This window comes from Pongo pygmaeus, chromosome 16 (assembly GCF_028885625.2).
Source record: "Pongo pygmaeus isolate AG05252 chromosome 16, NHGRI_mPonPyg2-v2.0_pri, whole genome shotgun sequence".
In the NCBI taxonomy this organism is placed as follows: Eukaryota; Metazoa; Chordata; class Mammalia; order Primates; family Hominidae; genus Pongo; species Pongo pygmaeus.
This window is the reverse complement of record NC_072389.2, coordinates 33,740,588-33,767,179: the sequence shown is the minus strand read 5'-3', so window position 1 is coordinate 33,767,179 and position 26,592 is coordinate 33,740,588. Positions and strand designations below refer to the sequence as shown.

The 26,592-nt window shown below is 46.9% G+C and overlaps 1 protein-coding gene across 4 annotated transcripts in view; it reads right to left on the bottom strand.

The window, feature by feature from the left end:
* The window catches only part of ENTREP2 (endosomal transmembrane epsin interactor 2), a 468,111-nt gene extending 441,834 nt beyond the window's left edge, over positions 1 to 26,277 (bottom strand). For 2 of the 4 annotated variants that reach the window (XM_054450957.2, XM_054450958.2), the window contains exon 1: positions 26,059 to 26,277. In XM_054450957.2, coding sequence (XP_054306932.2) covers positions 26,059 to 26,277 — 219 coding nt within the window. Of the gene's footprint in view, positions 1 to 25,436; positions 25,446 to 26,058 lie in introns of those variants that run through there. The other 2 variants (XM_054450959.2, XM_054450960.2) reach the window with 2 other exon arrangements.
* Positions 26,278 to 26,592: the final 315 nt, after the last annotated feature.

The window sequence follows — 26,592 nt, the reverse complement described above, 5'->3', positions numbered from 1 at the left end:
AAAAATATAAAAATTAGCCACTTATGGTGGCACATGCCTGTAATCCCAGCTGCTTGGGAGGCTGAGGCATGAAAATTGCTTGAACCCAGGAGGCAGAGGTTGCAGTGAGCTGAGATCGCACCACTGTACTCCAGCCTGGGCAACACAGCAAGACTGTCAAAAAAAAACCAAAAAAACCTGTAAAGTTGTTAATTCTCCCTAAATCAACTCTTAAATTTACTGCAAACCAATTAAAATACCAGGAGGATTTGGGAACTTACTTTGGAACTCAGCAAAATGATACTAATAGTAATCTGAAAAAATACACGAGAATTACCAGGTGTGGCCATTTGTATTTTCCACATGCTTTTCTGCAGTGTGACCCTTGCCTTCCTCCCATCAAGAGGTAGGGCCTATGTCCCCTCCCCTCAAATGCTGGCAGGTCTGTGACTGCTTCAGCCAACTGAGTACAGAGGAAATGGCCCCATGAGACTTGTGAGCCTAGGCTGGAAAAAGCCAGCAGTTTCCACCTAGTGTTCTTGGGATACTAGCTCTGGGGGAAGCAGACATCATGTAGGAAGTCCAACTACCCTGAGAACACAGTGCTGGAGGAGCTACAAGTATACACGTGGCTGAGGCCCCAGCTGCCAGCAGGCCACAACTGCCAGCCACGTGAATGGGACTTCTGGGATGTCCCACCCTGTCGAGTCCTCAGATGAGTTACAACCCCAGCCGATATCCAACACAATCACATGAGACCTCAAGCAAGAATCACCCAGCAGAGCCGTTCCAAATTCCTCACCAACAAGATCATAAACAAAATAAAACACCTGTTTTAAACTGCTAAGTTTGAGGATAACTTGTGATGTCACAACAGTAACTGGAATTCCATTTAAAAGGAAGGAAGGGGGCCATGCACGGTGGCTCATGCCTGTGATCCCAGCACTTTGGGAGACCGAGGCGGGCAGATCACGAGGTCAGGAGTTTCAGACCAGCCTGACCAACATGTTGAAACCCCGTCTCTACTAAAAATACAAAAATTAGCTGCGTGTGGTGGCGCATTGCCTGTAATCCCAGGTACTCAAGAGGATGAGGCAGGAGAATCACTTGAACCCAGGAGGCAGAAGGTTGCAGTGAGCCGAGATCACACCACTGCACTCTAGCCTGGGCGACAGAGCGGGACTCCGTCTCAAAAAAAAAAAAAAAGGAAGGAAGGAAGTGAGGAAGGTAAGGAAAGAGGAAAGAAGGAAAGAATGGGGGGAGGAAGGGAGAAGGAGAGCCAAAGGGGATTGGCTCTATCACATTTTACAACATAATGAATCAAAATCCATTCATAAATTCATTTAACAAATATTGAAGATCTACAGGTCCACCACAAGCTAGTCATTAGAGAGACACTGTGTTGTGCAAAATCTTTGTCTTTATGGGATTTAGATTTTAGTGAAAAAGACAAATTTCAGATAGTATTAAGTGTGCTGAAGGAAAATAAAAATCAGGATAAGAGAAAGTGCTCCTTAAAATAGAGTGCTCAGAGAGGCCTCTTGGAGGAGGTGGCTGTGGCACTGAGCCAGGGAAGGGCCCGGGTATTCTCACCTACTGCTGTGGGGTTTACAAACGGTTCAGCCTGTCCTTGCGGCAATTTGAAAAATCTATTTCCATCTAAAAGGCATGTACCTCTTGACCTAGAAACCTCTTGGCTAGGAAATTACCTCATGAACATTCTTACAAACGTTAGCAATACTTCCAAGTATGTTATGACAAAAATGAGATACACAAAAATGTCAGCTCAATGGGAGCTTATTAAATAAATTACACTATAGTCATTCAATAGAGCACCATAAGACTTTTTAAAAATTACATGAGCTATATCCACTGACAAACAGTTAGCTACATGAGACATTGTTAGGTGACAATAAGAAAGGCTGGAACTCTGTGCACAGTATCTCCTCTTCTGACTCATAGAGAAGGAATCAGGGAAGAGGGAAGGATACTCATCTATGATCTGGTAGAAATCCTCCTTTCCTCAGGGAACACCTCTGGGGAGAGGAGAGAGATTTGGGTTTTTTATCTGGTACCTCTCCGTAGCACCTGAATTTTCTAACAAGATGTTGTACAAGTTTTACTTTTGTCCTTTAAATGCCCACTAGGGTTACCTGGACCATGAATCAGTGTATGACAGCTTCTCCCCAAAGAAAGAATTGGGGCTACTAGACTGGACAAGGTTGGTTTTCTCTTTTGGTACTCTGTATTTCCAAAAATAACTGAATGGTATTTTTTTAATAAAATAATTTGACAGAATAAAGCCCTCTAACAACAAAGTATTAAACTGTGTTAAAATATTTTCATTCTATTGTACTTATAAGAAAGCCTGCATGGTCCCACCGCAGCAGCCACCGTGACAAGCAGCACTCTCTGTAAACGCAGCCCTTCCACGCTGCTCAGGGTGACCCACCCCAGTGACCTGGTTACTCGCATATTCCCAGATCCCCCACCCGCGCCAGGCAGGCATTCACCAGATCAGCTCAGAACTAGAAAAGATGGGCACCAGGAAGAAAGGCACCAAGCCCTCCCTAACTCCCCTCTGAGAGTTGCATCCTTCTTTCCTACGTCTTTCCTCTTTACAGAGCCCACTATGCTCTGGGTCCCCCATGACCTGGGGGTCAGAGTCAGACACACTCCTGCGCACAAATGGAATCATACATTCTTCACCATCACCTGTGCCCATACCCCCGTCAAAGCTCCCCCGCACCCACCTCTGAATCTCCCGCATGGGTAGGACAGCTTCTTCCTGAAGAAGAGAAATTCCTGGCCAGGTATGGTGCTCACACTTGTAATCCCAACACTTTGAAAGGCCAAGGCTGGTGGATCGCTTGAGCCCAGGAGTTTGAGACCAGTCTGGGCAACATAACGAGACCTCCTCTCTACAAAAATTAAAATTAAAAAATTAGCCGGGATTGGTGGCATGCCAGTAGCCCCAGCTACTTGGGAGACTGAGGTGGGAGGATCATTTGAGCCCATGAGGTTGAGGCTGCAGTGAGCCGTGATCCTGCCACTGCACTCCAGCCTGGGCTATAGAGAGAGACCCTGTTAGAAGGATCTCTCCAACAGTTATCTCCTGGATAACTGTGATGGGTAAAGTGACAACTTTCTCTAGCTTTCCTAAGCCACAGTGCAGTATAGTTTGGAAACAGCAATAAGAGTCAATCCCCCTTTTCACAAATGACTAAATGAGGCTCAGAGAGATTAAAGAATTGGGCAGTCATTCTTCAGAAGGAAGGAAGGGAGGGAGGGAGGGAGGAAAATTTCTTGTGAAATTCCCAAAGAACAGAGAACATTTTTAAATGTTTCCTTACTCATTAGTTTACTCAGTATTTTCATGCCCAAAAAATGTCAACAACCAGTTTTGCCAAGAATAATAAAAACAGATACTGACTCTGAGCCTTTCTTGCAAGATCTCTCAGGGTACACACCTGGCTGCCTCCCGCATATTTCTGTCTCTCCTGCCTTCTCAAATCTCGCTGTCTCCATCAGTGTCTCTTCTTCCATGCAAGGCTCTGTCCTCTAAAGTTCTCTCTACCCTGGCTTCAGCCCCATGCAGGTGGCCCCCCCGCCCCACATGTGGATTCAGTTCCCAACCTGTGGTCCCCATGATTGTTCTACTCCAACTCCAGCTCTCATCGCCCACGGCCAGTGTGACTGGGGCACAATGTGACTGTGCGCAGGATGGGGCAGCCACCTCCGGACCCAGAGCGCTCCATCCCATGGCCAAAGGGGTGGACATTAAGCCCTGAGACACCCGGGAGTGCATAATGCTCAAGGTATTCCTTCTTCGAAGCTGATAAGTTTGTCTATGAGGAAATAATCCACTAGTTCCTCTGCAAGGGCAGCCAGTGCATACAGAGCTAGCCTGACTGACTTAGAACACAGATGTAAAAGATCAGTCTTTCTCAAACACTGCCAGTCATGTGTCAGAAATCTACAACAGCCCCTCACCAGCAAACCTGGCTGGCCCCAGCCCTGTCTCAGGCCCTTGTGTTAATGCTGGGTCTCTGGCCCAGGCTCCCCTCCTGCCTGATGAGTTCCCATTGTGCTTTCAAGGGCTCTTTCAGGTCAAGAGACTTAGATCAATACCACCTTAGGTTACCCAAACTTTGACTCTCCCTCAGGGAGTAGCGACGGGGTTTTAGTGTCTTCTCTCTGACAACCCAAAGCGCAGATGCCAGCTGCTCCACCTCATTCCCAGGGACGAGCTCCACAGTTGAGGATCCCAGGGAGCAGAGCAGGGGTTGAGATGCAAACAATTCTGATCACAGGCCCCTCTCTCCACCCTCCCCAAAAGTGCCACCTGCTGCATCTGCATAATTCAGAGAGCCTATTCAAGAGACTGCTGCTGGAACCAAGAAGCTGCCTACCTGGATGATGTGGGTCCCCATCAGAGACACGGGAGGGGAGAAGTGGTGGGACTGCTTCATACCCACACCCACTTCACGTTCGCCCTAGCAGGCACTGTGTAGCACTCATTTGGGGCCAAAAAGGAATAAATGACAACTTGTTTACAGGATCTGTGTTGTAAAAATACCCAGTGGGACCTTGTTTCACCACCTGGATCTTTAGGGAGGTGCCCGTTCTCCCCTTCAAGCTCAGCCTGCCCGTACCAAGTTCTTCTGTTTCCCCTCACTGGGAACTCTCAGGAACTGTCCCCAGCCATTATTCCCAGAAACCTGTGCCAACCGCTCATGCCTATCTCGGAGCATCACACTATCAGATACCTGGATAACTGCAACGGGTAAAGTAACAACTTTCTCTAGCTCTCCTAAGCCACAGTGCAGTATGGTTTGGAAACAGCAATAAGAGTCAATCCCCCTTTTCACAAATGCTCAAATGAGGCTCAGAGAGGTTAAAGAATTAGGCAGTCATTCTTCAATCATTCTACAAACTTTTCTTCAACACCCATCTGTGCCAGTGGATGCCTGCCCCTCATAAAATACCCACCTCCCCAAAGATCTGGGGGTGGGGTTTCTTACTCCTGGAAACAAGAAGAGTAGGGGAAAAATGAGAGAGAGGTGTGAGGGCGCTCAGAGAGGAGCAGCCTGTCGTCATGTGATCACTGCCCACGCTGCCTAGCAGGCCTCTGAAGCCGCCCCATGGGAGAATGGCTCTGCTGTTTCCCACGCCTGGGGTCTCCCTCTCCCACTCCAGCATCCCAGCCCACCAGGTAGAATGAGTGATGCCACATGGACTTCCAAACATACTTAACCTCTGCAGACCATGGCACAGGCCCGACACTGGCCCGCAGCACCCAGGTTCAGTACATGCCCACCCTCTTCATGACCTCCCAGACCAGCCCGGCCAGCCACCCATCCTCTGCACACATCCCTCCCCAATCTCCCCTCAAACACCTCGCTCAGGTGGGGCTTCCCAGGCAATCTCCAATCTACGGCTGACCTTGAACAACCCGGGTTTGAATTGTATAGGTGCATTTATACACGGATTTTTTTCCGTCAAAATTACACCAAGTGTGCCAGCCTCTCCTGACTCCCCTCCCACCTCCTCCTCCACTTCCTGCACCTCCTCCTCTACCTCCTCCACCTCTTCCACCTCTTCCACCTCCTCCACCTCCTCCACTTCTTCCACCTCTTCCATCTCCTCCTTCCTCCACCTCCTCCTCTACCTCCTCCACCTCTTCCACCTCCTCCACCTCCTCCACCTCCTCCACTTCTTCCACCTCTTCCATCTCCTCCTTCCTCCACCTCCTCCTCTACCTCCTCCACCTCCTCCACTTCTTCCACCTCTTCCATCTCCTCCTTCCTCCACCTCCTCCTCTACCTCCTTCACCTCTTCCACCTCTTCCACCTCCTCCACCTCCTCCACTTCTTCCACCTCTTCCATCTCCTCCTTCCTCCACCTCCTCCTCTACCTCCTCCACCTCCTCCACTTCTTCCACCTCTTCCATCTCCTTCTTCCTCCACCTCCTCTACCTCCTTCACCTCTTCCACCTCTTCCACCTCCTCCACCTCCTCCACTTCTTCCACCTCTTCTATCTCCTCCTTCCTCCACCTCCTCCTCTACCTCCTCCACCTCCTCCACTTCTTCCAACTCTTCCATCTCCTCCTTCCTCCACCTCCTCCTCTACCTCCTTCACCTCTTCCACCTCTTCCACCTCCTCCACCTCCTCCACTTCTTCCACCTCTTCCACCTCTTCCATCTCCTCCTTCCTCCACCTCCTCCTCTACCTCCTTCACCTCTTCCACCTCTTCAACCTCCTCCACCTCCTCCACTTCTTCCACCTCTTCCATCTCCTCCTTCCTCCACCTCCTCCTCTACCTCCTTCACCTCTTCCACCTCTTCAACCTCCTCCACCTCCTCCACTTCTTCCACCTCTTCCATCTCCTCCTTCCTCCACCTCCTCCTCTACCTCCTCCACCTCCTCCACTTCTTCCACCTCTTCCATCTCCTCCTTCCTCCACCTCCTCCGCTACCTCCTCCACCTCCTCCACGTCCTCCTCCTCCACCTCCTCTACCTCCTCCTCCACCTCCTCCTCCACCTCCTTCTCCTCCAGTTCCACCTCCTGCTCCACCTCTTCCACCTCCTCCTCCACGTCCTCCTCCACCTCCTCCTCCACCTCCTCTACCTCCTCTTCCACCTCCTCCTCCTCCATCTCCTCCTCCTCCACCATCTCCTCCTCCTCCACCTCCTCCTCCTCCACTTCCACCTCCTCCTTCACCTCCTCCACTTTCTCCACCTCCTCCACCTCCTCCACTTCCTCCACCTCGTCCTCCACCTCCTCCTCCACCTCTTCTTCCACCTCCTCCACCTCTTCTTCCACCTCCTCCACCTCTTCCTCCACTTCCTCCTCCACTTCCTTCACCTCCTCCACCTCCACCTCGTCCTCCACCTCCTCCTCCACCTCGTCCTCCACCTCCTCCACCTCGTCTACCACCTCCTCCTCCACCTCCTCCACTTTGTCCTCCACCTCTTCCACCTTGTCCACCTCCCCCTCCACCTCCCCTTCCACCTCTTCCACCTCGTCCTCCACCTCCTTCTCCACCTCCTCTACCTCGTCCACCACCTCCTCCTCCACCTCATCTACCTCCTCCACCACCTCCTCCTCCACCTCCTCTTCTACCTCCTTTACCTCCTCCTCCACCTCGTCCTCCACCTCTACCACCTCCTCCTCCATCTCATCTACCTCCTCCACCACCTCCTTTTCCACCTCCTCCTCCACCTCCTTTACCTCCTCCTCTACCTCATCCTCCACCTCTGCCACCTCCTCCTCCACCTCATCTACCTCCTCCTCCACCTCCTCTTCCACCTCCTCTTCCACCTCCTCCACCTCCTCTTCCAGACCTCCTTTACCTCCTCCTCCACCTCCTCCACCTCGTCCTCCACTTCCACCATCTCCTCCTCCCCCTTGTCCTCCACCTCTTCCTCCACCTCCTCCTCCACCTCCTCCTCCCTCTTCCACCTCCTCCAACTCTTCCTCCACCTCCTCCACCTCTTCCTTCTCTGCCACCCTGACACACCAAAACTAAGTCCTCCTCTTCCTCCTCAGCCCACTCAATGGGAAGATGACAAAGATGAAGATCTTTATGATGATCCGCCTCCACTTAATGAACAGTAAATACATTTTCTCCTCCTTATGATTTTCTTAATGATATTTTCTTTCCTCCAACTTACTTTATGGTAAGAATACAGCATACAACGCATACACAAAAGATGTATTAATCATCTATTTACATTTCCAGTCAATATGAGGCTATTAGTAGTTACGTTTTGGGGGAGTCAAAAGTTACACGTGGATTTTCAACTGCAGAGGGAGTCAGTGCCCCTAACCCTGTACTGTTCAAGGGTCAGCTGTACAAAATGAGGACAAGATGTAGTACCCATTCCTCAGGGTTTACTGCTAGGCTTAAATGAGTTGATATGAAACACTGTTAGAATCGCGTCTGGCAAAACAGTAAGCACTCATTAGTTCTTGTGATTGATCCAGTTACAGTTTCACATACAGATGACTGTACCCACCCCACCAGCACTCACCAGAGGGGGCTCTTGGATCTAAACAGTGTGGAAGCCACACCTGCTCCCCTCATCTCACACAGGCCTGTGTGCAAGGTGACTGAGCCCCCCTGGATTTCTGACTAATCATCTCTGGACCACCAGCAGGTAAACAACTCTCCCCTCCTGTGTCCCAGAATGCCTCAGCAGCATTAGTTTCCTATTGCCGCTATAACAAATTGCCACAAACCTGGTGACTTATAGCAACACACAGCTATCATCTACATTCTGGAGGTCAGAGGTGCAAATCAGTCTCACTGGGCTAAATTCAAGCGGTCGCAAGCCTGGATCCTCCTGGGGGCTCCAGGGGAGAATCTGCTTCCCTGCCTTTCTGGGCTTCCAGAGGCCACCTGACTTCCTTGGCTCATAACTCTCTTCCTCACATCATTCCAGTCGCTGCGTTCATCGTCGCACCTCCTACTACTGACTCGGATCTTCTGTCTCCCTCTTAGGAGGACCCCTGTGATTACACAGGGCCTGCCTACATAATCCAGGATAGTCGCCCTCTCTCAAGATCCTTAACCGAATCACATCCGTAAAGTCCCTTTTTGCCATGTGAGACACAGATTCACAGCTTCTAGGGATTAGGATGTGGACTCCTCTGGGGGACCACAATTCCACCTACCACATTGACCTAACCCATATTCAACCTATCCAGGTTTGCTAGCTCTTAGACGTTGGGTTAGTCCCAATACCTGGTCCACAAAACTGGAACTGAATATGACATTTCACATTTGCATCATAAAGATTCTCCGGATGCTGTGTGAAGGGGAGATTGAGAAGACAAGAGCAGAAGTGGAGAAGCCACTTACGGGGCTACCAGAATAATCTGGGTAAGAGAAACACAGCAGGCAGAAGTCAGTATTTTTGAAGAATCAGTAGGATGACAAGAGGCTATGTTAGGAAGGACCACGGGTGTCTGGTTGGAGGAACTGGGTGAATGGTGGTTCCACTCCTTGAAAACAGAGCAGAAGACACTTATTTGGAGGGGAAATGCGCAACTTGGCTGGGGATATCCTGAATTTTAAGTGTCTATGACTTGTCCAAGTGCAGATGTAAAGTCAGCAATAGGGTATGTCAGGAGGAGAGAGGTAACAGCTTCAAATGCAGAGACCTGTGTGAGTGACAGAAGTGTCCGGTGGGGCAGAGAGAGAGGAGTCTGGGCCCAGGAATGTCCTCCTGCTGACCAGCTGCAGTGAAGCTCCGCTGGCCCCATCTCTCAGTGTCAGCCCTGCCCTTGCTGTGTCCACTGCCAGGGTGTCCCTTGCAGGGGCACTCACTGCACAGTCATCATTCCCAGGGAGCGTGGTCATTTCCCCTTGCTGCTCCACCACACCTCTGTTTTAGATGGCCCTGAGGATGCTCTGAGACTGGGCTACAGTCTCCACAGGTTCCAGCTATGGATGTCTGCCCCACAGCCTCATCTAGGAAGGTCTGTTTGCCCACCATTGAGGGGCCCTGTGGCAGCACCTGGCTCTTACCTCTCTGCTATGTTCAACATGTCCCACAGCAACAAGGAAACTAGCAGATGTCTTTATTTACACACTGTCCATGGGAAATTTCATACCCAATCTTCTAGACCAGAGGTCAACAAACTATGATCCCTGGGCCAAATCTGGCCTGCTGCTTTTATAATCAAAGTTACACTGGAACACAGCTATACCCATTCATTTATGAATGGTCTATGGCTGCCTCCACACAATGACGGCAGAGTTGAGTAGTTGCCACAGAAGACCATATGACCACAAAGCCTAAACACTGACTCTTCTGTATAGAAAAATTGGTCCATCTCTGATCTACACGTTTTCCTCCCCCAGTGCTATCTTATGGCTCCTCCATGATAGTGGAAGACATGGAGGGCAAGGGGACAGATGGCCAATGTCCAGTCCTCATTCATTCAATCATGTGGGGTAGTACAGGGTGCTATGGTGCTATGTCCCTTTTTGGGGACCCAAGAAGCTTCTTCACTTCCAAATCTCTCCACCTGCTCAGAGTCCTTCCTCCCAGACTCACATGGCTTTCTCCTTCCCCTTCCTTTCCAATCCCTGATGGAGGGGAACTTCTCTCCCATCATCTCCTCCATCCCACCACCTTGGGACTTAAGAATAAAACCATTTTCAGGCCTCCCAGCTTTGCTCTCAGTATATAAAAGAAAGCTTCTGGAATATGATTCTTTTTCTCTTGCCACAAAGCCTAGTTTTCACGACTGTAGTCCCTCTTGAGACTGAAGAAAGTCAGTGCCAGGACTCAAAGCTGAGTAATGAGCTCTTTGTTCTAGATAGTACTTGCTCTTCCCCCAAAGAGAAGAACACCCTTGATTTAATGGGTGGGAGAGCTGCAGGGTAATATGATTCACAGAAAGAAAAAAAATTGGTCAATTTAAATTTTCAAAACTATTATTCCTGCAATAACTAGACTGAGGTCCAAAAAGTTTCCACCAGGCTATGGAAAGAGAGATATAGCATGAAACTTGGAAAACTGGGTCAGAACTCAAGAGAGAGCCAGCTGGAGATGGGCCCTGCTAATCAGTCTCTGAGACTGTAAGCTGCTCCCTTGGAGTTCTCCTGCTGATGGAGTTCATTTGGGTGGAAGAGGAGAGAAAGACGGCCATTGAGAGTTATGAATAAAAGTTAAGATCAGTTACTGGCAGAAGAAACAGAGAGAAGAGTCTCAACTCAGCACATGAAGGAGAGAGGCTTTAGAGTGATAAGATGAGCTGCACCTAGGAACTCCCAGAGTCTACAAGTTCCAACAGCTAAAGCAAAAAATGGGATAAAAAACCAGGTGACGAAAGGCTACCTGCAGAAATACAGATGAACCCTGGGCCTCCAGACCCCTATGTCTCACACCAGCACTTACAGCACTAGTATGCATTCTCAGGCAGAGGAAAAAAGAATGCTGCACTCCCCAAAGAAATGAGCCATCGGCCTCATCCGCTTTCAAACTGGGAAGTCATGCCCCCCAGAGCAGACACTCTTCATATTAGCCAAGATATGGCAGGAGGGGCAGCTCATCTATGCCCAGCCCAAGCATCCAAAGGTGAGGCCGCCAGCTGACATGCTCTGCCCACATCCAGACAGAGCTAGGCCACTCCCTCATTTGATGGGGAGGTCAGGGACATAGAAGAAAACATGCCAAGCACCTTTAATCAACCCTATAAACATCAAAGGACAACAAAGGGCCACCAGACTGTTAAGGAAAACCAAAACTATCAAAGACAAAGATTTAGAGCAATACGCAGAAAAACTGACTCTGGAGCAAACTAGAAAACTTATCTTACTTAATTCCAATTAGTACCCTCAGGTAGAAATGAAAAAAATATGCAACCAAAAGATAAGACAAATACTAAGAAAAAGTAGCAGGAAATATAAATGAGAATAAAAAATGTATAAAATAACAAGTTAATCTCACCTGTTCTGTTGCAACCCTGTGCTAAGTCTCCAGGAGGCTTAGAACCACCACTCAGATCTTCAGCCAAACCAGGATGAAATGTAACTAGCAACTAATGTCAACCCATGCTTGGGTCCAAGACTGACCAGGGGGCAACCTGCACAGTCAGATTGTTTATACAAAATGTTCAGCATAATGGTCTGCACCTAGTTCTCTGAGTTTTTGTTATTGAACTCATCATGCATCCTGGTTCTAGATACCTGACCAAAAGTGTAGGAAAGACTTCTCCTCCGATGAGCCTGTTGCTCCCAAGGCCAAGAGTCTCGCCAGTATGATAACGATTCACAATCTGAAGACAAAGTGCATCCTGTGTGACAGAGAAAGGCCTCTGGGAGCAGCACATGGGTGGGCTGGACCTCTCTGGTATTGGCCTGTGTGACCTTCCTCCTCCTGCCCTGCATCATTTCCCTTTCTGAAAGCCTTAGGGTCAGGCAAAGTGGCTCATGCCTGTAATCCCAACACTTTGGGGGGCCGAGGTGGGAGGGTTGCTTGAGGCCAGGAGTTTGAGACCAGCCTGGTCAACACAGAAAAAACCCATCTCTACAAAAAAATTAAAAATTAGCTGGGCATGCTCCTGAGTGCCTGTAGTCCCAGCTACTCGGGAAGATCGCTTGAGCCTAGGAGTCTGAAGCTATAGTGAAATGTGATCACACCACTGCACTCCAGCCTGGGTGACACAGCGAGACCCCGACTCTTAAAAAAAAGAAAGCCTTACCCAAGTATACCCTGGGGAGTCTCAGAGTCCTTCCAACTGTCCAACCCTGTGTCACTGATGTACTTAATGGGTACAATGTTCAGTAGTTGAATGACAGATACCCTAAAAGCCCTGACTTCACCACTATACGATCTGTGCATGTAACAAAATTATACTTCTACCCCATAAATCTATACAACTGAAAGTAAATAAATAAAAATTAAAATTTAATAGGTGGTCCAGAAGATGGAATTAAAGAAATCTCCTGGATTATAAAGCAAAAAGCACAGCAGTGGAAACTGTGACAGAGAAGTTAAGACACCTGGAAGATCAACACAGAAAGTCAGACACCTGGCCAGGCACAGTGGCTCGCGCCTGTAATCCCAGCACTTTGGGAGGCCTGAGGTCAGGAGATCAAGACTGTCCTGGCCAACATGGTGAAACTCCATCTCTACTAAAATACAAAAAATTAGCCAGGCATGGTGGTGGGCACCTGTAGTCCCAGCTACTCAGGAGGCTGAGGCAGGGGAATCGCTTGAACCCAGGAGGCAGAGGTTTCAGTGAGCCGAGAGAGATTGTGCCACTGCACTCCAGCCTGGTGACAGAGTGAGACTCTGTCTCAAAAAACAGCAACAACAACAAAAAAGTCAGACACCTAACTAACAGGAGTTCCATAAAAGAGAAACGAGAGTTGAGGAAATACTCAAGGTACAAAATTTTCAGCATTAAAGAAAGGACACATTGAGTAGCTAAGACCCATCACTAAGTTCTGAAAATATCAGAAAACCAAGAACAAAGAGTAGACCCTAGCAGCTTCCAGAAAAGCAGGTTAGGTTACCAGCAAAAGAAGATGAACCAGATTAGCATTAGATGCTTCTTCAGTGATGTCAGTTATGAAGACAATGGTGTGGTTGCCACCAAAGAAGTAACAACAGAGGGTTGAAATATTTAACTCTGAGGAATAGGGAGGGCAGGAGCTGAGGAGTAGGTTTTGCCTTTCATTCTGTACTTTTCCATACTGTCTGACTGTTTATTTCCATGAACATATATTGCTGTCATCATCATCATCATCATCACCATCATAAAGCACACACATATATATGGTTTTATGCACAGATACATACATACATATTTTAATACGTATATGTATGTTTTATGATGGTGATGATGATGCTAATAGTAATATATGAAAACAATCAGTAATATATGAAAAGAAAAATTAGTTATATATGAAAAAGATAACAGATATGTAAAGTACATTATATAATATATAATATACATTATATATAATATACATTACTATATATACACACACACACACACAGACACACACATACAGCACTAGTATACATTCTCAGGCAGAAGAAAAAGAATGCTGCACTCCCCAAAGAAATGAGCCATCGGCCTCTTCTGCTTTCAAACTGAGAAGTCATGCCCCACAGCAGACACTCTTCATATTAGCCCAAGATACGGCAGGAGAGGTAGCTCACCTATGCTCAGCCCAAGCATCCAAAGGTGAGGCCGCCAGCTGACATGCTCTGCCCACATCCACACATCATACATATATATATATATATATATATATATATATATATATATATATATATATAAAATGTGCTTTCAGTACCAGGGGAGCATGTCACAGCAGGGCTCTTTCTCCAGACAGACACAGTGCTTGTCTACCTCCTTAAACTCTCTCAGACCTCACCCCACTCACCAAGAGGCATGCATGTGGGCCACTGGGAGCAAGCATAGGTAGAACTTTTGAAGTCACTGGGCAGGTGCCTTGCTCAGGGGGTTTCAAAGGTTTTTGTTTTCTTCTTTTTTTTTTATTGTTGTTGTTATTGATGATATGGCAATAAAGAAACAAAGTATCATGAAATGTATATACAATTATATGTATACTTTTTAAACACATTCTCTTTTTTCCAAAGAGAAAGCCAATCTTGAGGAGCAGCTATTGACTATGTTATGACAGACTCACAGCCCTGTTAACCTGCTCACATTTCTTAGATGTTACTTTCTCTTCTGGAAGAGTCCGCTCTGGGGTGTCTCATACCCTCTCAAGGCACCAAAGACAGGGGCAGGCCCAGAGAGGGGACCTGGGTGTCACCAATGCTGGATTTAATGAATTGGCAGGTGCAAAGCAGATGCTATGTTCCTCTGCTTTTTTCTGACACTGGGTCAGAAATCAGAAAAACATAGTATCCCTTCGCAAATGGTAGAAAAGAACTCGGGTATAATTGAAAAAAGATGTGTTTTTTTTTTTAAAAATCAAGAGACTGATGAGGATATGCTCATTGTGGCTAAGTTGCTTATTAACATGTTAAATAGGTATCATTATCGTAATCCTTTCAAATTCTGCTGAGGGTTCCAAAAATGTCTTTCAAAATCACTATCCCTATTCACTATCAAAGCCATTATCTATAATTTCTCATTACAGATGAGAAGCCAGCACATCTCTTATAATTAGTTAACTTCGAGGTTTACTTTTCAAATAAAAATTTGCTTTTTCGTGAAGTCCCACATGTTCTCTGTTTTCTCTGCAAAAGAATGAGCTTAAACTTTAAGGATTTATTTTAGAACAAATAACTTGAATGTTTACGTAATAATTATGTCATAGGCTCTAGTAGCTAGGATGTAAAAGAAGTAGTTTGTTTACATTTACTATGCCCTAAATACTAGACTCACCAACACCCCTTCATCCCCCACAAATGCCAGTGTTTTAACATCCTCCATTCCTATGGGCTGCCTACATTACCCTCCATCTCACTGTACCATGTCTTTCAGGTAAATCACGACACTTTTATCAGCAGTTGGAAGTGGAGATAAGAACAGTCCAAGCTTATAAATTGAAACTATAATTCCAAAACATAACAAAAATGGGGACACGTTGGTCAAAGTGTGCACATTTTCAGTTAAAAGATGAATCTGTACTGGGGTTCTAATACACAGCCTGTCAAGTACAGTTAATAATACTGTCTTGTATACTTGAAGTCTGTTAAGGGAGTAGACTGTAAATGTTCACACACACACATAGAGGTAACTATGTCAAATGATGGATATGTTAATCAGCTTGATTGTGGGAATCATTACACAGGTATACTTACATCAAAACACCGTACTGTATACCTTAAGGATGACAAATTTTTTGTCAATCATCATACCTCAATAAAACTGAGGAAAGGCTGGGCACGGTGGCTCACACCTGTAATCCCAGCATTTTGGGAGGCCGAGGCAGGCGGATCACAAGGTCAGGAATTTGAGACCAGCCTGGCCAACATGGTGAAACCCCATTTCTACAAAAATACAAAAATTAACCAAGCATGATGGCACCCAGCTACTTGGGAGGCTGAGACAGGAAAATCGCTTGAACCCAGGAGGCAGAGGTTGCAGTGAGCAGAGACCACACCATTGCACTCCAGCTGGGGTGACAGAGTAAAACTCTGTCTCAAAAAAAAAAAAAAAAAAAACTGGGGAAAAAAATTTAAAATTCCTAAATACAGGAATAGAATTCAAGTAGGCCTGAAGCTCAGGGACGCCAGGGGACAGTGGGCCTGGGAACCTCACTTGGGCTGCACCTGGCCAACACACAGGCAGGCATATAGCCAGAGCTCCAGAAAAGCTCAGAGAAACCACTGCATATCCCACCTCTGCCACAAAGGCAGAGTAGGCTTCTCAAAGGCCCTGAGAGGACCCCCTCCCCTCATCAGGCGATTCTCCAGCAGCACCTGCCTATGGGGAACCAAGGAGGGTGAGGTTCTAGGGACTGAAAGGAAGCCATGTTCTAGCCTTTGCTGTCTGTCAAGATCCTTCCTTCCATAACTGTCATCCTGAGAAGAGCTCTGTGATGACAAAAAAAAAAAAAAAAAAAAAAAAACCATGTGGTTTAAACTCACTATCAAACGTGGAAACAACAGAGTCTGAAGAAACCATCCTAGGTTTTATAATTTCTTTACTCTTCAATAAAACTATCGGATACAGTACTTTTGACCTTTTCAAAATTCCAGTTTGAAATTCCCCCAAATAAAAAGGTTAAATACAAAGGAAAAAAAAAATCTCTTTCATACACTCAAATTATGTCGACCCCGGTATAATGTTCAAGGTCCGTTTTCTTTTGAAGAATTATTTTTAAATGAACCAGGCCAGGGATTCTTCCTGTGGGGCTACAGAGTAGAAGATGACAAGGGAGTGGGGGGTGAAAGTATAAAGAAACCACTCGGCTTGAGCAAGGGGGATTGTGATCACAGTGTCATTTAGTCTGGTGTACTAACAGAAAACACAGATTTAAATGGATTGTTAAAGAGGAAAGTGTAATCACTAGAAGAATGGAGACACACAGGAGAGAGTGGTTGGAGTTCATGAACACACATTTTTTAAAAGAAGACATACGAATGGCAAACAGGTATATGAAAAAATGCTCAACATCACTAATCATCAGGGAAATGCAAATCTAAACCACAATGAGATATCATCTCACACCTGTTAGAATGGCTATTCTCACAAAGACAAAAGACAGCAAGTGTTGGCAAAGATATGGATAAAGGGGAACAATTTCTCTGCTGGTGAGAAGGTAAGTTAGTACAGCCATTATGGAAAACAGTACGAAAGCTCCTTTAAAACTTAAAAATAGAACTATCCCATGTAGCAATTCCACCTTTGGGTATATATCCAAAGGAAATGAAACCAGTATGAATGAAGAGATATCTGCATCCCCATGTTCTAAAATGAATTCATAAATCCATACATATATACGTACATACATAGGAGAATGGAAAAGCTCTTCCTACAGTAGAATAACAATTAATAAATGTAGAAGGAATGGGCCGGGTGCGGTGGCTCACGCCTGTAATCCCAGCACTTTGGGAGGCCGAGGAGGGCCGATCACGAGGTCAGGAGATCGAGACCATCCTGGCTAACATGGTGAAACCCCATTTCTACTAAAAACACAAAAGAATTAGCTGGGCATGGTGGCGGGCGCCTGTAGTCCCAGCTACTCGGGAGGCTGAGGCAGGAGAATGGCGTGAACCCAGCAGGCGGAGCTTGCAGTGAGCCGAGATCACACCACTGCACTCCAGCCTGGGCAACAGAGTGAGACTCCATCTCAAAATTATAATAATAAAAATAAAATAAACAAATAAATAAATGTAGAAGGAATGGAAATAGAAAATTATGACTTGGCAACCATCGTAGAGGAGGCTGGTTCGGGTGGCAATCATCAACAGATGTGAAGTTGAAAGATAGAGGTTTGACCAGAAACAGGATATTGGCATAATCTGAGACTTCCTCACACAAATTATAATCAAAGGGGAAATGGCGAATTTAAAATGATAACACCTGGCAGACAGCAGTAATGTTAGGTGATCAAGGTGAATATCACCAATGGTGGGAAGGGCTGACATCAACGCCTCCTGATGCGATGCACTGAGAAAAGCATGGCATCATCTTTGGGACTGTCCTGCCAAGAATACATGAGCTGAGTCTGGCCATGAGGATAAGTCAGATGGATCCAGGTTCAGGGTCATCCTACAGAATGCAAGACCTGTGCCCTTCAAAACTGTGGAAAACGTGAAACAGAGAGGAAGGCTGAGGAGAGTGAAGACACACGAGAAATGCTCATGTTTCTGGGTAGGACCCTGGGCCAGAGAGGAAAAAGAAACACTATTTGGGCAGGTGATGAAATTGGAATGGGGTCTACAGATTGGATAACAATGTTCTTCCAATGTTAATTTCCTAATTTGGAGAGGTTTATGATGAGTACATAAAGAGCATCCATGAGTGGTGAGAATATACACTGAGTTTTTTTAGGGGTGAAGCAACATCACGTCCACAGCTTTCTCCCAAAACACTGAGAAAAAGACTAATGATAATTGAGAAATTTACTTTGAGAAAGAGAATGTGCACAAGCTCAAGCCGTGGGGTAAATGCAATAAAATGTTTACAATTCGGGAATTTAAGAGAAGAGACACAGGAATTCTTGGTTCTGTTCTGTAACTTTTCTATAAGTTAGAAATTATTTCAAAAAATTTCCAGAAAACAATATTAAGATAGAGTTTCATTGTTTTTTAGCATAGAATTTGGCTATGAGCATCCCAGTGTACCATATCTTCAAATGACTAGGACTTTTTACCTGATGCCCAAGGGAGGGTTCTGTGTGTGTGTTTTGTTGTTGGGTTTTTTTGGTGTTTCTTGTTTTGTTTTGTTTTTGTTTTTGTTTTTGAGATAGGGTCTCTCGCTGTCACCCAGACTGGAGTGCAGTGGTGCAATCGAAGCTCACTGTAGCCTCAACCTCCCAGACTCAGGTGATCCTCCCACCTCAGCCTCCCGAGTAGCTGGAACTACAGCTGTATGCCACCATGTCCAGCTAATTTTTTGTATTTTCAGTAGAAATGGGGTTTTGCCACGTTGTCCAGGCTGGTCTTCAACTCCTGGCTCATGTAATCCACCCGCATCAGCCTCCCAAAGTGCTGAGATTACAGGTGTGAGCCACCACGCCCTGTCAGGTTTTTTTCCTTATCTTTAAAATCCATTATTTTACAGGGAAACATGTCAATGCTGACTATTCTGCATTGATTTTTCCCAGTTACACAATGTAACCTTTCAAATCTTCTTTTATTTTAGGAAGGTTTTCTTGCATTATAGTTCTAAATATTTATGCTATTCTATTGCTTTGTTTTTCTGTCCCTGGACACTAATTATACATATATTGGACCTGCTTTGCCTGTGTCCTACATTCCTTTAATTCACTATGTCCCCTTCTTTTTTTATTATTTTTCTCCTTTTCACCCTCTATTTTTATTTCTGTGCTTCCTAAGAATATCTATTTGCTCCCATGTTCCTCCTAATTTAGTCTTCATTTTTGAAACTCATTTTTCCAAACTCTTTTCTGACATCTCTCTGTTCTCCTTTCATAATTTCCTGTCATCTAGCCACACCTTTTGTAGTTTTTACAATTTCTGATTCAGGATGGGAGCAGTGGCTCATGCCTATAATCCCAGCACTTTGGGAGGCCGAGGTTGGTGGACCACCTGAGGTCAGCAGTTGAAGACCGGCCTGGCTAACATGGCAAAACCACGTCTCTACTAAAAATACAAAAATTAGCTGGGTGTGGTGGAAAGAACCTGTAATCCCAGCTACTCAGGAGGCTGAGGCTGAGGCAGGAGAATTGCTTGAACCCGGGAGGCTGAGGATGTAGTGAGCCAAGATTGCTTCATTGCACTCCAGCCTGAGCAACACAGTGAGACTCTGTCTCAAAAATAAAAATAAATAAATAAATAAATAAATAAATAAGTAAAATAAAGTTTCTGATTCATACTACTTTTATGAAACTTTATTTTCTTTTAGCTTATATTGAAATACTAATTTATAATTTTTCTGGTGTGCTCTCATTTTCAGTAGTACCATTATGTTCATTTTCATCATGTTTTACTGAATAAATGTTGCATGAGGTTGGATGGTATTCCTTTTTTGTTGTCCATGATTAAATGAGGTGGATTTTCCTGATCTATTAGGAGGAAGTTCCCAATAGATCAGGAAAGTTCCTCATGAAGGGATGGACTAGGATGCCTTTCCCATTTGGCTCTACTGATCTGTGAAAGACTCAAAATAGGAATTCTCCAGGTACCCACTTGTTTTCCAGCATCAAGTCCAGAAACTTTGTAAAGCTCAGAAAGATCTCTTGCCTCTAGTCCTTTGCTCCAGCTCTAGAACTTCGAAGTCTTTCTTTTCCAAGGCTATATGCTCTCAGCTTTTGACGTTATCTTTCACTGTTAAAGCAGTTTTTGAGATCTTTTTCCTTGGGGGTCCCCTTCCATACCTCCACCATCTGAACTTATTTTCTCTTGTCACCTGTCTTCTGCTTAGCTTGGTGTATGTTTCCAGTAATTTCTGCTCAAGGTGAGGTGCTGTCCTTCTAGAAGGGAGGACTCACTGTACGTTTCTAAGATTCTCCAAGGCCTCTGCCACCACATCGACGCTGATTCTCCCAGGTCCACACACAGTTGGTTGCTCTCACCTGTTGCCAGAAGCCTGGGAGCCCCTTTCCAGTTTTGCCAGTTGCTCTCAGGTCTGCCCGCCAGACTTCCATCCTACTTTAAAGGGTGAGCAGCTCATGGTAGTTTTTGGGTTCCACCACCTGTCAACAGTTCCTTTCATTTCCCATCACTCCCCTGAGGTCGCTGCAGCTCTTCTCCAGGTACTTCTGATGCTTGTGGTTTGGCCACACCCACCCAGTCCTGGGAATAATGGGGTAGGGAGAAAGTCCCCTTCACTTTTGTTGACATATCCTCTTTGAGCTTTATCTATGGCTGTCTTGCTGATTGGTTTAGCTTCCAGGAGGAGTTCAGGGGAGACTGAAAAACTACTTTGCCACCATGAATACATCCCCACAAAACATGTTCTGAAGGGCATAAAACAAGGAACAAAGAAATGAAGAGACATACTCTGTTTCTGAATTGGAAGATTTAATATGATAAAACTGTCAGTACTCCCAAAATTGATGCACTATATTAAAAGTTTTAAAATTTTCTATCTGGCAAGACACCAAAAATTAAGCAAAATGAGAAAATATTTGCAACACATAATAAAGGATCCATGGAAATTCAGATCCAACGAAATATCTTTCTGCTTCTATCAAATTAATAAAAATGCTCAGCATTGCTAATATCCCACGCTGCAAGAGGACAGGAAAAGGGGCACACACTGTAGGCTTCTGTGGGTGGATGTGCCTACATTCTTTTGTGAAAATTAATCCAGAAATAGCTAACAAAACTCCCAATTTGAATACTCATCGACTAGCAATTCCACTTTGGGGAATCTATCCTCAAAAAAAAAAAAAGCAGTGGCATCTCAGGCTGGATAAGCAGCATGGTTTGTAGAGACATAGAACTGGTAGAGATTATTCCCAGCAGGAGAATAACTGAATAACTTGTAATAATTCGACTACTCCACAGCCATTAAAAATAATGTTTTAAAAAATAATAATAGTGAGTTATGGCTGGGAATATTCATTATACATTAAATTTTTAAAAGAAGTTACAGAGTAATATGGGTGGTATAATGTCATTTTTGTAAATTGTTTTTAAAAAGAAAAGAAACATTTTCCGGCCGGGTGCAGTGGCTCACGCCTGTAATCTCAGCACTTTGGGAGGCCGAGGCAGGCGGATCACAAGGTCAGGAGATCGAGACCATCCTGGCTAACACGGGGAAACCCCATCTCTACTAAAAATACAAAAAAATTAGCAGGGTGTGGTGGCAGGCGCCTGTAGTCCCAGCTACTCGGGAGGCTGAGGCAGGAGAATGGTGTGAACCTGGGAGGCGGAGTTTGCAGTAAGCCGAGATCGCGCCACTGCACTCCAGCCTGGGCAATAGAGCGAGGCTCTGTCTCAAAAAAGAAAGAAAGAAAAGAAACATTTTCCATACATATATATACAAATTCTAATACATTTTATCATTGTAAAGGGAAGCATGCAAGGATTGCATTAAACAACACTGGTAATGTTGGTGGTCTATGGGTAGAGAATTGGGGTAGGCAAAAGCTATACATTGTGTGTGTGTGTGTGTGTATATATATATATATTTTTTTTTTTTTTTTGAGACAGAGTCTCACTCTGTCGCCCAGGCTGGAGTGCAGTGGCGCGATCTCACTCACTGCAAGCTCCGCCTCCTGGGTTCACACCATTCTCCTGCCACAGCCTCCCAAGTAGCTGGGACTACAAGCACCTGCCGCCACGCCCAGCTAACTTTTTGGTATTTTTTTTTTTAGTAGAGACGGGGTTTCACCGTGTTGGCCAGGATGGTCTCGATCTCCTGACCTTGTGATCCACCTGCCTCGGCCTTCCAAAGTGCTGGGATTACAGGCGTGACCCACCGCACCCGGCCTATTTTTTTTGAGATGGAGTTTCACTCTTGTCCCCCAGGCTGGAGTGCAATGGAGTGATCTTGGCTCACTGCAACCTCCACCTCCTGGGCTCAAGCAATTCTCCTGCCTCAGCCTCCCAAGTACCTGGGATTACAGGCGCCCACCATCACACTTGGCTATTTTTTGTATTTTTAGTAGAGACAGGGTTTCGCCATGTTGGCCAGGCTGGTCTCCAACTCCTGACTTCCAGTGGTCCGCCCGCCTCAGTCTCCCAAAGTGTTCGGATTACAGACGTGAGCCACCGCGCCCAGCCACTTTTTTATTTTCAGTTATTTTTACTTTTTATATATTAATTTCAGAGTATGAAAAAAATCCAGTGGAGTTGCTTAAAGGAAAAATACACACACACACACACACACACACACACACACAGAGTCAGCTCCCAATGGCTATGTCGTTACCAACATATGTAACTGGTAAAGCGGATAACTCACAATGTAGCTGTTTGCCCCTGAGTTCTGGGAATTAATAAAATCTCCAAGAAAAATAACAAACTACTCTATTAAAGGATAACTATTCAAGACCTCCATCCAGCTCTCTTAGTCTTCTAAACTATGAACACAGCTCATTACCTCTCAAAATGGGCAGGACGTCTACCCACAAGGGAACTGATCCACCTGCTGACTCACTGGCTGGCACAACCCGGCACAGGAAAACCACCTGCAGGGGGTCCTCAAACAATGGAAACTGCACAGCTCTGTATTCATCACAGACCTCCGGCCAGGCCTGCCACCCACTCCTGTCTCCAACCTTGCCGAGTCCTCCCCTTTCAACCTTAAACTTCTTCAACTTGGCCCAGTGGAATGGCTCCTTAAATTTCTCTTGTATCTTCACCTTTCCAGGCATGTTTTATGCTTTTCCTAAGAGAGAGCCTCCTTGCTAAAGTGGACCCCTTTACCAGCATGCTTTATTTCATCCCCTTCTGCCTAATGGTTAGCAGGAGTTTGGCCTCTAAAAAGTCAGAGCAACTAAGTTCAAAGCTACTTCATAGCTGAGTGACCTTGGGTAAGTCACTCATCCCTCTTCCCCTTAGTTTACTCAGCAGAAGCACCAACATTTCTTGAGGCTTCGGCTTGGAACAGAGTCAGGCTCAGTTCTGCTGTGTTCCACCGGCTAAGGCAAATCAAAGGCCTAGTCCAAACTCAGGGAGAGGGAACCACACAAAACCCTGAGCAGCACCAGCAGGCAGAGGCCACCAGAATAACAGGCTATTACACACACAATAAGTAAGTGCTCACTAAGCATGGGCTGTCTGTCTTAGCTAATAATTTTGTTTCTTAAATCCAGGAGAGTTGTTTCTACAATGGGTTTTCACCATGTGCAAACCAGAGAGAGGGCCTAGAAAGCCATATGTTGCTAAAGAGCACATAGGTCTCATTTTAGAAGATTTAGAGAAACCAGAGGGCAGCCCTAAACCCCACAGTGTGGATTTCTGTATGAAGCCAGCCCAGCCATCCCAGCTGCCATTCTTACATGAAGAACAACCTTGGCAAGGCAGTTGCACCAATCTCAGAGGGCAGGCATATATACGGCAAAGGGTCAGTGTTCCCCACTCACAACCATGTTAACATGCAAACCTGTCTCAACACAGCAGGAACCAGTCATCGTTTCTGCAAAGGGTTGTAGACAACAGGTGAAAAATGGTATACACTGTATCGTACTGAAAGAACTTTCAAGGTGCTTGCAGCAAAGTAAGTTTGAAGACAGAAAAGAAGCCCATGAAAAAACAGACAGGAGGGTGGGAGATGGAGTACCCAGGACAGAAGTCATCTTATAATCTCTAAAATGTAAGCAGAGTGTGCTGTGTTCATTGTTGATCCCCAGAGCCTAGAGGAATGTCCATACATAGGAGAACTGTGTGGAATTACTCAGAATCATAGGAAGTTAGAACTAACAGGTTATAGGCCCGGCACAGTGGCTCAAACTTGTAATCTCAGCGCTTTGTGAGGCTGAGGCAGGAGTATCCCTTGAGATAAGGAGTTTGAGTTTGAATCCAGCCTGGGCAACATAACGAGATCTCATCTCTTAAAAAAAAATGTTTTTAGTATTAGCCAGGCATGGTGGTATGCACCTGTAGTCCTAGCTACTTGCAAGGCAGAGGCAGGAGGATCGCTTCAGCCCAGGAGTTCCAGGCTGCCGTGAGCTATGATAGTGTCACTGCACTCCAGCCTGGGCAAAAGAGCGAGATCCTGCCTCTTAAGGCAAAAAAAAAAAAAAAAAAAAAAAAAAAGAATAGGTTAGAGCTGTTGAAGAGAATAATACTGCAAACGCAAACTGAATTAACTGTTCTACACATTTATTTAACTCTTTAAACTAAAATGTAGGGGATGTGCATCTTTCAGATAAATAAGCTTTTCTACTGTGTCCAATTAATGTTTTCCCCTTTAGGTTTATTATTAAAACACAGTTCTCTCTCCACACCCTTGGGAACCCAAGGCTAAACCAGGAAGGGTGGGCTCAGGGAAGAGCCAGGAAGTGGAGCTAATTCACCAGTCTGCCACCTGTAGGCTGGTTCCAGCAGACTTAAACCTCAGTGCCCACTAGACAGACATGAAAACAATGCATATTAAATAATGGTAAAAACTGAGCAACAGATGTGTGAAAACTATATAGAGAGGGGCATTTAAATCATGGCTTCTGTGTGCTTGCCTCCAATCTCCTCTCTTTTCTTTGAATACTCCCAGCTATGACCACACAGTCTGTTGTTCCTATTCAGCTCTCCAAGGCTCACCCTTGATCTGAAATACGCTTTGAAAATGAATACTCCCATTAGGATGAACAACCACACCTGTATCGATCGAGGTGTTCCAGAGGCAATTTTGCTCAGATCTTACGGTAAAAGCCATGCAATGAACTTAAAGAACAAAGACCATTATGAAATAAACAAATAAGCAAAGCTGGACGAATTTTTCAAATTTTAAAACTCAAGAACAAATAGCAAACATTAGTTACAAAGGATTGGTTTGGATTTCTGTAGATGGAAGTAAAACATACTGAGTTTACAAGCCTATGCGATGTATTTCAGCACGATCCACCAAATGCAGTTACAGATGTCAAGAGTTCTCAGAACAAGTGCCTCTCTTCATAAATATCTGCTCTGCATATATATCTCTCCCATTCCCATAACGTCCATTCTTTGTTAATATAGGAAAAAAACCAATTTTCATCAAAATGCTATAAAACGCCAAAAATTAACTCTTGGGGACAGTCACTTTAATAGAGATGTCTTTCTTCTATGGAGATTTGTTCACCACTGGCCTCTCTGATTTGGTGGTTAAGAGTCTGAAAATCGGTCATCCTTAAGGTCTGGAGCTCAGAAAGCACGCCGCCCCCCTTACCTGCCCCGTGCCCCAGGACGCCGGATGCGGGTCGCCTGCCCAGTCCCATCACCCACAAACCACGCCGTTCCGGACGGACGCGGGAAACCAGAAGTCCCCGAAGCCAAGTCAGCGAGTGGTCACAGGGGCCGCCCGGCCGGTCCCCGATATCCGGGCTGACCCAAAACCCGACGGGACGCGCCCCTCCCCCCCGGCCAGGGCCGCCGCGAAGGCGAGAGGCGCGCCCACATGCTGCTCCGCTCCGATTCGGATCCCACCTCCTCGCCTCGCCGCGGCCGCTCGGCTGGCGAGGTCGTGTCCCCGGCGCGCGCGGTCCCCGGCGCTCCCTCCGGCCGCTGCGGGCTCGGAGGACGGCGGGCGCCTGGCTGCTGTTTCCTCCAAGAAAAGTAACTCTGGGAATCAGCGCAATAGGAGCGGGAACGCGATGCTCCGAGAGCGGCGAGCCGGGCCCTGGAGTTATTCTGCTCGGAGTTTCGAACTGCGCCCCGCGCTGCAGCTACTCGGCCCCGGCGCTGGCGCCCGGAACTTGCCGCCCGCGGTGGCGTCCCGGCGGCCGCAGCGCCTAGCGCCCCCAGCCCGCGCAGTCCCCGGAGCCCGTCCCCGCCTGGTCGCGGACACTCACCGAGAAGCCTGCCCAGAAGGGGCAGGAGTGGCGGACGCGGGCCGAGGTGGTGAGCGCCAGCGCGGCGAAGCTGACTGCCACGATGAGGCATCCGAGCGCCATCTGCGTGGCCCCGAGCGCCAGCACGATGCGGGAGCGGCCCGGGCACTCGCGCAGGCGGGACAGGCTGCGGGGCAGCGCGGCGGGACGCGGCGTTCGGGGGCCGCCGGCCGGAGGCATCGCGCCGGGCGCCCGCACGCCTCGCCCGCTCCCGCCCGGCCCGGCGCGCGCCGCCGCCGCCTCTCCTCACAGAGGGTCCGAGGCAAGTTGCGCCGGGTGCAGGGACGGCCTGCCAGCCGGCTGCGGGGGCTGCGGCGGCTGCGGCAGCCGCGCGCCGGGAGCGGGCCGGGCCAGGCGGGGAGCCGGGCGCCCGCAGCCCCCGCCGGTGCCCGCGCCCATGCCGCCGCCGCCGCCGCGCCGCCCGCCCGCCGGCCGCGCCGCGCTGCGCCCTCCCCCGCCCGCCCCGCGCGCTCCCCGGCCCGAGCGCGGGCGCGA